This window comes from Phocoena phocoena, chromosome 10 (assembly GCF_963924675.1).
Source record: "Phocoena phocoena chromosome 10, mPhoPho1.1, whole genome shotgun sequence".
In the NCBI taxonomy this organism is placed as follows: Eukaryota; Metazoa; Chordata; class Mammalia; order Artiodactyla; family Phocoenidae; genus Phocoena; species Phocoena phocoena.
The window spans coordinates 68,108,869-68,120,175 of NC_089228.1; the positions used below are offsets into that span (position 1 = coordinate 68,108,869).

The 11,307-nt window shown below is 52.1% G+C and overlaps 1 protein-coding gene across 1 annotated transcript in view; it reads left to right on the forward strand.

Moving 5' to 3' along the window:
- CMTR1 (cap methyltransferase 1) overlaps positions 1–10,351 on the forward strand; it is a 57,926-nt gene extending 47,575 nt beyond the window's left edge. Inside the window, exons 14-24 of the mRNA XM_065885236.1 lie at positions 586–642; positions 1,439–1,496; positions 2,010–2,078; positions 3,062–3,193; positions 4,099–4,221; positions 4,902–4,993; positions 5,850–5,918; positions 7,294–7,341; positions 8,302–8,414; positions 9,032–9,140; positions 9,790–10,351. Of these exons, the coding sequence (XP_065741308.1) occupies positions 586–642; positions 1,439–1,496; positions 2,010–2,078; positions 3,062–3,193; positions 4,099–4,221; positions 4,902–4,993; positions 5,850–5,918; positions 7,294–7,341; positions 8,302–8,414; positions 9,032–9,140; positions 9,790–9,922 (1,003 nt within the window). The 3' untranslated portion in view covers positions 9,923–10,351. The remainder of the gene's footprint in view (positions 1–585; positions 643–1,438; positions 1,497–2,009; positions 2,079–3,061; positions 3,194–4,098; positions 4,222–4,901; positions 4,994–5,849; positions 5,919–7,293; positions 7,342–8,301; positions 8,415–9,031; positions 9,141–9,789) is intronic.
- The last annotated feature ends 956 nt before the right edge of the window (positions 10,352–11,307 follow it).

Genomic DNA, 11,307 nt, shown 5'->3' on the forward strand with positions numbered 1-11,307 from the left:
GTTTTCCATCTTGTCAGTGGTCACATCTTGCTTTATCACGTATCACTTTAAATAAAAGCCAGACGTTGTGTCTAAAAGAGTCATGGAGCCTAAAGTAGAAAGGGCAGCTGTTGGTGCAGGTAAGTCAGTTTAGTGTGTAGTTGAACTGGGTCTGCGCTCTGTTGTTGCTTTATTTAGAATCAGTTCAGAGAATTCCCTGGTCGTCCAGTGGTTAGGATTCCACGCTTCCACTGCAGGGGCACAGTTTCGATCCTGGTTGGGGAACTAAGATCCTGCAAAACTAAGATTCTTTAAAAAAAAAGAATCAATTCACTACTGCTTTCAAATTTTTAAGGATGCTATCAGAACCTTCCTTTTAGCTGGACTTGGGATCTGAGTGTCTGGAGTGTTGACTCAGTTCTTCTGCTTTACCCTAAGCCTTTATCAGGTACCTTAAGGGTATGGTCAAGGGGTTTCTCTTTTGACTCTCTAGCCCCTCCCTCAAACATAGATGGCCACTGCTCTGGCTAAACTTCTCTGTCCTGATGTCTATTGGCTGTCTTTTTTGGTAATCCTTCTGAGATAAAATCATTTTTTTTCTTCTAGCCATTGTAGTCTGCAGATCAAAGCTCTGGCCAAAATCCATGCCTTTGTTCAAGACACGTGAGTGTTGCCCTTTCCAGAATTCACCTATTTCAAGGGAAGATCTTTATGTTTGTTCCTCCTCCTGAGCTCTTTGTTTATTTCATTTACACAAACACTTAAAAATACCTACTTTTTAAAATCTCATACTTTGCTGTAGCCAAAGAAGCATATGGCATGAACCTTGCCCTCAAAGATTATGTTGTCTTTGGACAGACAAGGGTAACCCAGGAAAAGGATACAGGAAAAAAGGATACAGTTGTTAACAGGAAGGATACAGGAAAAAAGGATACAGTTGTTAACAGTGCATCAGAGGATGTAGAGTGGCATAGCACGCGTAGAACATCTAATGTTCAGGGGACACAGAGTAAAAGAGTGATCAACAGAGGAGATGTAGGACTGGTCAAGGAAAACCTCTGGCAGGGGGTGAGCATAAGTTAATTCAGCTTTCTGGGATGTGGTGACATCCACTGGGATGGACTCAATGTGGCCTTTGTCAGAGGAGCCAGCATGTGCCGATGGGTAATTGGAAGAAGGGTGTTTGGGGACCCTGACATCCAGGGTGGTCAGGAGGGTGGTCTCCTCCCTTCCCTTCGTGGTGGGACAAGGAGGTCATCTCGTTTTGTGTATATCTGAGCTCCTGTCTCCAAGAGGCAGAGGCATGGTAGTCTTATAAGCACCCTGGGTAATGGCAACTTGGCCTCGTATGTGCATGTACACACTGACGTCCTCTCTCTGGGGTTCTGATGGGTGCGCAGGGGGCACACTCCTTGTATGCCTTTGAGGTTTTAGTCATTTACTGGCTTCATTTTCCCAGGACACTGAGTGAGCCTCGGCAGGCAGAGATCCGGAAAGAGTGCCTCCGGCTTTGGGGGGTGAGTGTCTCCCCAGCCTGTTTTTGCTCCAGGGCAGGGAAACTTTAAAGAAGAATGGGACTGACTCCCAACCCGGTCATCTTAGGGTTCCCCGCACCTGCCCCAATGAAGAGATCTGCCTACCCTCACAGCACTCCAGAATTGGATGTCTCAGCATTGTTGGGAGTAACCTCCTTGGCCCTTTCACTGCTCGTTTAGCCCTGCAGGCTGGTTAGCAAGGACAAGGGTGGTGGGTAAACAGGCCTCATTTTCCTGCTGGTGGCCCTGGGTAGCAACACTGACCACAGAGAGCCCCAGAGAAAGGTAAGTGGCCTTTGGGGTGTGCTACCACAGGGCCTGAAAGGGAGCAGTGACTGAATTAGCCAACTCCACTCCCACCCCACCCCAGCTTCCTTTGTTGTGTGCCATTTCCTCTTGCCCAGCCTGAGCCTATGCCCTTGCCTACGTAAACTCACACACAGCCTTGGTCAAAAATGCGTTTGAAAACCACAGCTCTTTGCTGTCTTGTTTTAGATCCCAGACCAGGCTAGAGTTGCTCCTTCTTCCACAGACCCAAAATCTAAGTTCTTCGAGCTAATTCAGGTAAGCTTGGTATCTGGTGAAAATAAAAAGTTAGAGAGGCCTAATTAGATGTAGTATCACTGAGACCCCCAGATGCCTGGCCTCCAGAGGGCTTGTGCAGGTACCACATGGGTTCCCAGGGGCTGGGCTGAGGCCACCACAGATGGGAATTTTTGGTGTAGGGTGTTGAGTTCCCTGGGAGCCCATCAGGCTGCCTGAAGATTCTTGGCCCGAGATGTGTTCTGTTCAGCATTCCCGCTGCCCAAAGGGTGGTGCTGGCTCTCACTCCCTGGCAAGTTTAGGGTCCTGTGAGTGTGCCTGCAGGGGAGACATGAATATGGGATGATCTTAGGCTGGGGAGCTGGTCAGAGGGCCAGTAGGGGCTGCCAGGAGAGCTCACAGTAGAGCTGGCCTAAACTTAGACTTCCTGTTCTGTTTCTGGTGAGTGGTCCTCAGAATTCTTCTGCCCTGTGTTTTCCTACCACCTGACTTCCAGCTTTTCCCTGGGCTTTATTTAAATCTGGCCCAGATCATGGGCCATTGTGCTGGTTAGGGACTGGAGAATGAGGTTCAAGATGGCCTCAAAAAAAAAAATAGCACATGTAAATTTTTCTGAATGGGTAGAGAGGTTACTTAGCTGCTTTCAAACCAACTGCTTGCAAGTCTTTGCCTTCAGTTTTAGTGAAGGGGAGGCTTTTATATTCTGGTGACATTTCCTTATAGCTCTGGTAAATCGATCTGTACTCTGGGGACTCGGTGTTCTTTCCTTTCCCAGGCTCTCCTAATAGGTCCTAAAGGAACACTCCAAGCAGACAGAATTAGATCCCAGTTAGTGCATGTGTAGGTAGAGCAGGGGGCATGTTTCAGACAGCAAGTGCTTCCTGTCCCTCCCCTCCCCCAGCTTGCCCTAACTCCCTGCCCCACCCCCCACCCCCCAGGCACCCGTACTGAGCGCCTGTCCCTTCCCCCAACCCAGCCGTGTTTTCTCTGACCCGGGGCTGCAGGGCACTGAGATCGACATCTTCAGCTATAAGCCCACGCTGCTTACTTCCAAAACCCTGGAGAAGATCCGCCCAGTGCTCGACTACCGCTGCATGGTGTCTGGCAGTGAGCAGAAGTTCCTCATCGGCCTGGGGGTAAGTCTGCAGCTGGCTTCCTACCCAGCTTGGGTGGTGGAAGCTTGCTGTCTGTCTGTGGGAATCTGGACAGCTGCCTGCCACACTTGGTGCACATTCTCTTGGCACCAGGGAGCTGGAGCTTTGACCGCAGGGAAGGTATTTCTTGAAACTTCACTTCCTTTCTTCCTCTAAGTTAGCCAAATATCATTCATTCATTCTTTCTATCTTTCATTTATCCATGTATTTGCTTATTCACCTCCATGTATCGCTAAAGGGAACACTGCCTCCTTTCTTGTGATGTGGAGCTTCCTAGGCTAGCAGGATGGTCAGTAGGCTAAGCTGGCTTGAGCCCATGCAGCTATTTCTTTGCAACACCACCACCATCCCATGTCATCCCCTGTCTTCGGAGTCTAAAATGAGGTGAGGGAAAACCTTGGCAGTTCTATATCTTAATTGGGTAAAGTCCTCATTGCTCTTTCTTTTCACTCTGAGTTGTCTTTATAGTTTTATCTCTTCTTCCTCACTTACTTTCTCTGTGTCCTCTCACACTTTATCTTTTTTTACTTTCTCTCTGCTCTGCTCTGCTCTCCGGACCCTTCACCAAACCCACTTCAGACATACACCAAGCTGGATCTTTCTTGAGGGCCTCTGATCATGAACTCAGGCCTCTTGAATAGTGCCCTGAGCCTGTTCCCTCCCAGTGGGACAGAGTCAGAGCTCTCCTCTTCCACTGAGGCAGTGGAGGACAACACTGTCATTATAGTGTACGAAGTATAACTGACTAATCTCTCTGAGACCTTTTCTTCTGGCATTTCCCAGCCCCATCAGCTTGTAGCCACCAACTAAAAGCCCTTTTGAGAGCTGAGCTTCTCACCACTCAATGTCTTTGTCTGCCTGACCTGGCCCTTTCTCTCTGCCCATAGAAGTCTCAGATCTACACATGGGATGGCCGCCAGTCAGACCGCTGGGTCAAGCTGGACCTGAAGACAGAGCTACCCCGGGACACTCTGCTCTCTGTGGAGATTGTCCATGAGCTGAAAGGGGAGGTTAGAGGTGGTTCTGCTCACGTGTATGGCTCTGCCATCTGGGGAAGAGCTGGGCCTGTCCCTTCGCCCCCATGCCCCCTGAGTTAACTGGGTTATGTGTATGTGGTGCCTGAGAGGGCCCAGGGCCTGGCGAATGCTTTGTAATTGTTCCTCCTCCTCGAGTAGTTGCTCTAAGCCATGGCATATTCAGGTAGGGAGGACCACAGTCTCCTTATGTTTAGGAGATCTTGATCATCTCTGTGTAGCAAAGTCCCTGGTGAACCTGCTGCATATTTTTTAGCTGCTGATTGTTATTGACCAAGGATTCCTTGGGAAAGAAGCAACTTGTTATTTCCCATGAGCTTTGGGTATTACAGCCATACAGATAACTTTCAGAACAGTCAGTGGGAACAGTTGGCCAGAGTGGGAAGCCAGGTCCTGCTGGAGCACCATGGCGGCAGCCTCACTGGGTTTGAGATTCAAGGGGGCTCATCACCCATCACCTCAGGCCTCTGTCTTCTCAGAAGCATGGGCCAGGCTGGTGCTGAGAATCAACTGGGAGGGAGGTGAGAGAAATATCCTGTGTTTAGAGCCCTCCCCTTCCCCCGGCTATGTGTAGAATGGAGGCCAGCGTGCCACAGTGGGCAGAGTGAGCCCCAGGCCAATTCCTGGCAGGGTGGGCAGTGTACTTGTCCTTCTAGGGGAAGGCCCAGCGGAAGATTAGTGCCATCCACATCCTCGATGTCCTTGTGCTGAATGGCAGCGACGTGCGGGAGCAGCACTTTAACCAACGGTCTGACCTGGGCCCTGGGGGAGGGAAGGTGGGCCGGGGTGGGCCAGGGCAGCTCTGTGGCGGCAGCCTCTGTGGCTTGGGCCTCTCCCAGGCTTTCTCTGCTTAAGAGGATCCTTAGAGTTTCCCTCTTCTACCCACTAGCTGGTTCCAAGGGCAGGGTGAGAAATTGGTGTTGACACTTCCAGTTACCAGGACTTGGGCCTTGATTTCATACATACTAGCACACTCTATTTTGCCTCAGCTGTTCAGATCAGAGGAGATGTTGTTTTAAGGTTGAGCAAGAGGGTGACCTTATGGGGAAGAGGGAGGGTCTTCTCCTCTGAAGAATGTGTTCTGTTCTTGGTGGTCCCACTTAAGTCAGTTTATGGATCCCACACCTCCCACAGAGGTGCTTTTGTTCGTGGATAGATGCCTAATGAGTCATTTAAAAGGGGGACAAAAAGGAGAGACATCTTACACCGCTATGGTGCTGAAGTCACTCCTAAGTTGGTTCATCTGAGTGGGTGTACTGTGGTATCTGTGGTTTGGGGTGAAGGAGCCGACGCACAGAATAAAGATGATGCTTGAAGTTCTGGTGGAGGTGACTGAACACAGCCGAAGTTACACTTCAGGAAAACCAACCAAGATGTATTGAAAGTAGAGGTCAGAATCCAGAGTGGGGGAGAGGGCGTTCATGACGACATCACTGGAGAAGGGCAAGGGTGGGCTTCCTGGGAGACATGAGTGCTGCCTCTTGGAGCAGTTCTGCTGCAGATTCAGGAGTGTACTCCCACTGGTGCCATGACAATGCCCTGGGGGTGTGGGTGCTGGTAAAGATACCCTTAGTTGCCTCTGAGAGACTCTGTTTGGATTGTAGAATTCAGCTTGCTGAGAAATTTGTGAAAGCTGTTTCCAAGCCCAGTCGGCCTGACATGAATCCCATCAGGTGAGCAGATCATCTCTCCCCCCAAATCCTCCTCTCCCATTGCTTCTTTCTGGCCAGTGCCTGCCTCCCTGTCCTGTGAGGGCTGGGAGGGCTCAGTGGAGGAGACCAGGCCAGGCTGGCATTAGAGATCAGACTGCCATTGAGTGATTTGCTTGGGGGTGCTGGGTAGGTGATTCCTTTGCCCCAGAGTATCCCCCATCCTGCCTGTCACAGTGGGCCAAGCTCCACAGGAGAGGTTCGTTCCTCAGGTTTAAGGCATCCTCATTTAAGACACACATGCCTCTGAGAGCACTAACACACCTTGTGAGCCACACATTCATGCTTGAATATCATTAGCATATCAATCCCGGCCTTTTCATTTTTTTCAGGTAAGAAAAGGGTGCTGAGGGAATGGGAGTTTTTGAACATGAAAAAGAAAAGGTTGGTTTGAGGTAATGGGATCCTTGGTGCATGGAAAGAAGGCCATGGTTTGTTGCCACGTTAGGTAATGTAAACGTTCGAGGCCTTTAGAGGGTAACAGTCAGGGAGCAGACAGATGGAACAGACTTTTCCAGTCTGGGCTGAGGTCTGAGGTTATCATCTTTGGGGCTTCACGTGACTAGAGACTGAGGTACATTTTATCAAAATAATTTTCATTATTTTTAATACAGATTTACATAGGATTAAATCCAATAGTGGGAATGCACTTTTAGAAGTCTTCTGAAAGTCTAAAAGTAATTTCTTCTTGCACTTTAAAATGTCCTGTCTGCCGGTTCCTGAGAAGCAGCCTCCAGGGGTCCTGCCTCTGCTGCTTGTGACGGTCTGGTTGCTTGGCTTCTGGGCACCTTACTCAGTAGCAGTTCCAAAGGCGTGTTCAGGGGCCCCCAGAGGTGGAGGGCTGGGCATCAAACAGGAGCCTTGCATCCTGGGTAGGGGGGTGTCTTCTCACCCCTAATGGTAATAGGCCTATTAGGACGATTTGGAAGCAACTCTGTTACAGGAAGGCCTAAAATCCATGTAGACAGACCTGGGCAAGAGCCTGGCCCTTGGTGTTCTGGCCTCTAGAGATGGTGACGGTGACCGAGGGTGGGAATGCTGACAGGCACATCTTCGTCTGCCAGACCTTCCTCTTTCCCCCACCTGACTTCCTGAACCATAGCTGCGCTCCCCGGGTGCCCTGGGGCAGGCTCCATGGGGTGCTTGGCAGCTCTGAAACCTAGGGCTTGTCTGTGGAGGATGGCAGTGACAGGCTAGGGGTCCTCATTCCTGGTGGGTTGGGTGGTGCAGGGCCTGAGGCAGAAGGTGAGGATAGGCACAGCCTCCTGCCTACCAGCTGCTGCCCAGACAAGTGTCCCACCAAGAATCCTTTGTCAGCTCTTTGTCCGTCTGTCCACAGGGTGAAGGAGGTATACAGGCTGGAGGAGATGGAGAAGATTTTTGTCAGGTGAGTGACTCAGCCAGGGTAGCTCAGGATTTGAGGAGTTGGGGTGGGGGGCATGGCAGTGTCCAGGATTCGTTCTCTTTTTCTGTAGCGGTGGGTTAGGGGTGCGGTGGTGAGTTGCCCTGGTGGCTGCCTCTACTGCCCCTCCACCTCCTTTGCCTGCGTGGCTCAGCTGCAGCCAAGGGCCCCCCAGCTAAGAGTTGATTCAGCACTGTCAGGAGGGGAGCAGGGCGGGTGTGTGTCAGGCAGAAATACGGGCTCGCTGATGCTGTAACAGTTACGAGGGGTGTGTGCATCAGGCAGAAATACCAGCGGGCTTGTTGATGCTGTAACAGTTACGATTGTCCCTGCTAGGGGCAGAGCAGCAAGCTGCTTGAAACACTATAAATCCCAGCTCCTGGTGCTGACAGAGAGATTGAGCCTGGAGGAGTAGAGGGGGTGTAGCTGCTTCCTCATAATCTTAGCGGTGTGCAGGGTGCTCAGATCTGAGGGTCTCATCCTGGGTGTGCCCTGTGGCCACTGGAGCTGGGCTGGGTCTCAGTGCTCTCGAATTAACTCTTTAGTAGCCACACTGATGCCATGGGTGGTGAACTGAAGATCCAGTGGCACTCGTAGTCAGATCTTACCCTTACCGGTGTCACCCTGACACCCCGCAAACAGCAGCAACATAGCAGGGGCATGTGTCACTTCCCTGCCTCCATTGCTTAGTTGTGAGTTCAGAGCCTGAGTTCTAAACCCAGCACCACACTCAAACTCACTTGCTGTGTGGCCTGGAGCAACTCAAGTCTCTGCCTCAGTTTCTCATGTTGAACTGAGGTAAAGTACTGTGGTTGGTTGGCTGATTTTGACATTAGCCAGAGACTAATATTAGGGCTTTCTCTCTCTCTCTCTCTCTCTCACACACACACACACACACACACACACTCACGCTTCCTGTTTGCATGCCTACTCTGGAAAATCAAGGTTGGAAATGAAGATCATCAAGGGCTCCAGTGGCACGCCAAAGCTCAGCTATACAGGGCGGGACGACCGGCACTTTGTGCCCACTGGCCTCTACATTGTCAGGACAGTGAATGGTGGGTGATGAGCCACTGTTCCCTAACCCCACTCCCTCAGCCAGGGCAACTGGCCCAGACCCTACTTGAGCCAGAGCTAAGGGCTCCCTACTGAGGTGGGCATTGCTTTGAGGTGTATGTTGAGCGGGACTGTGTTCCCTGAGCCTCTTCTGTTCTTCGGTGGATCCTGGGGGGGTTGTGCTGGGGCTGGAGAGAGGGGAGCCCAACTTGTATATGCACACGTGGTGTCCTCATGGCAGGAGAAGGGCCTTCGCAGTGGGCAACAGCAGATCCAGAAAGTCAAGCTTGGCCATTCGTATCACCTGTATAATCCTTTTTCCTTAGTACCCTCTGGCTAACAGACTCCTACTCCCTCTGCCAGGGCCCGAGAGATGTTGCCCTGGTAGCAGGTTGGCGGGACTGGGGAGAGTTGTTGAGAATTATCTTAGTCGTCTTCCTGGAGCCCCTTTGGGCGGGTGATGAAGGCTGTGTCCTCACAGGCTCTTCTCCGGTGCTGTTTGGTGGGGATGGGAGTGGAGGAACGGGCGTGAAGGAAGGCATGCCCTTCATTGGCCTGACCTGTCCCCCATGGGTATTTTGTGTCCTTTCTGGGCTTCTTCCCCCTTTCCTTCTGTCAGAGCCATGGACTATGGGATTCAGCAAAAGCTTCAAGAGGAAGTTCTTCTACAACAAGAAAACCAAGAACTCTACCTTTGACCTCCCTTCAGACGCCATTGCTCCATTTCAGTAAGTAGCCTTCTTCCAGGCCTGCCCCCTGCAGCCCCAGGTACTCCTGCTAGATGCCGGCCTGACCTCTCGGGGTACACCCGGGTCCTGAGACTGACTGCTGCCCATGCAGGGGCTTCCCACGAGGGTATGGCTGTGATGGTTGGGGGTCCTGGGTGTGAAGGGCCCGACCCTGGCCGGGGCGTGGGCTAATGCTGAGGTCCACAGTCTTGCCTTTGGACCCAGTGTGTTGCCCGATTGTTGGTCATAGGTTTCGACAGCAGCCAGTAGCCCTGATGTGCCTGTAATTAGCCACTGATACCAGTGTGTCACCACACTAATACTGTTCTATTAGAGCAGCAGAGACAGATAAACCAGGAATATCAGTAATTAAAGGATCCAGTAGGATGCAATTAGCAGCAGCAGAAGCTGTGTGTTGAAAAAAGCTGGTCCTGGAAGGCAGGGAGCAGGGCCTACTAGGTACATTTGGCTGCCAGAGGGAAGACGCTCAATTGGAGTCATTAGTGAGACCTGCCCTCCCCCCGCCCCCAGTGCACACACACACTCTTAAGAACACCCATCCCCGAAGTCACGGGTGCCAGGGTGGGTGGTGAGCTCTTGGTCCTGCTCCACGTCGGTACAGCCCTCTGACCTCTCTTCTCCTCCCCAGCATCTGCTACTATGGCCGGCTCTTCTGGGAGTGGGGGGATGGCATCCGTGTGCATGACTCCCAGAAGCCCCAGGACCCAGACAAGCTGTCCAAGGAGGACGTCCTCTCCTTCATCCAGACGCACAGCGCCTGAGGATGCCCACCCCTGCCGAATGCCCTGTCGTTCCCTGAGCCTGGCCGTGAGGTTGGTGGCCTCCTCTGAAGAGCTCAGTTGGGGCCTTCTGGGACACTTTTTGGAATTCCCTCCCCGGAGCCCTGCCTGGGAACTGTCTCCCCTGCTGGGACTCAGCCTGAAGGATGCAGCTCCTACAGCACGTTTGAGGTCAGGGCCCAGGGCACATGGGGCCAGTGGAGGATGTGTCTGTCAGAGGGCAGCAGGGCTCTGCCATTCCTTCCTGTATCCTGTAGACTCACTTTTCTGAGTTCCACACAGTGCCCTGAGGGCGGCCATGCTCCTGCTTTGCCCAACTTTTTATTGGGCCGACCCTGAGAGGCAGGAGGCCTGCTGTTGTGAGCTGGCCAGGAGCAGCTGCTATATAAATCAAGGTTTTGTTTCTTTGAACTTGCTCTGTTTTGATGCCAAGTTGGAGATTTTCTTGTCTCCTCCCCCTACCCTCTCCCAGTCTTCCCAGCCCAAACCTCTGACCGTCCCGCAGGCCGGGAAGGGAGGCATGTGGACCCCACATCTCTGACACCACGTCAGGATGCAGGTAGCATTGTCTGGTGGTAGGTGCGACTGCTTCCTGGGGTTGTAGAGCCTTCCTGGGCCTCACCCCTTTTGATCCAAACCTCGGGCAGCTCTAGAAGGGGAGGAAGCAGCCTTGAAGACCTGCCATTTTCTATGCGCCAAACAGTAGTGGCCCCACTGTAACAGAGGTCCTGTTGGGTTGGGTCGCACTCAGTCCTCTGGCAATCATGGCACTCCCGCTTGTCCCAGCCACCTTGCCACCCTCCCCCCTCCGTTTTTTCATCCCCAGCAGGAGTCACAGTTGCTTTTGTTTGTCCTTTTGTGGTCACTCCATTTCCTCTATCTTGGTGGGGTGGAGGGGGAAGCTGGGCAGTAGCTTTGGGTGGGGGAGGGAACCTGTGGTTGTTTTTAATGGGAAATACCTCTCAGAGATGCTCCTGTGGGCTCCCTAGGGTCTCATCCCAGTGCTAGACTGGTTTCCATGGAGATAGAGGGCACTGAGGCTCCCCATGAGGTTGGAATTGACTCCACCTCAGGGGTCTCAGGCCAGCATCCCCCAGGCTGTCAGCAGCACCGCTGAGATGCTGTATTTCCACCCAATTCTGGGTATCAGTGTGTCTTGCAGAATCTTGGATCATTAAAGATAAACATATTTTTAATGCCTGTGTGGCTCTGTGCTGGGGCTTGTCCTTCGGTGCTTTGTGGTCTGGGACTTGCGTGAATGAAACAGCTTGGGCTCGAGGTGAAGGGGAGGAAGCTGTACTGAAGAGGGGAGAAAAGAGGGTGGGTTTAATCAGAGCCTTGTCCAAGCTCAGGGCTGCTGTTTGCTG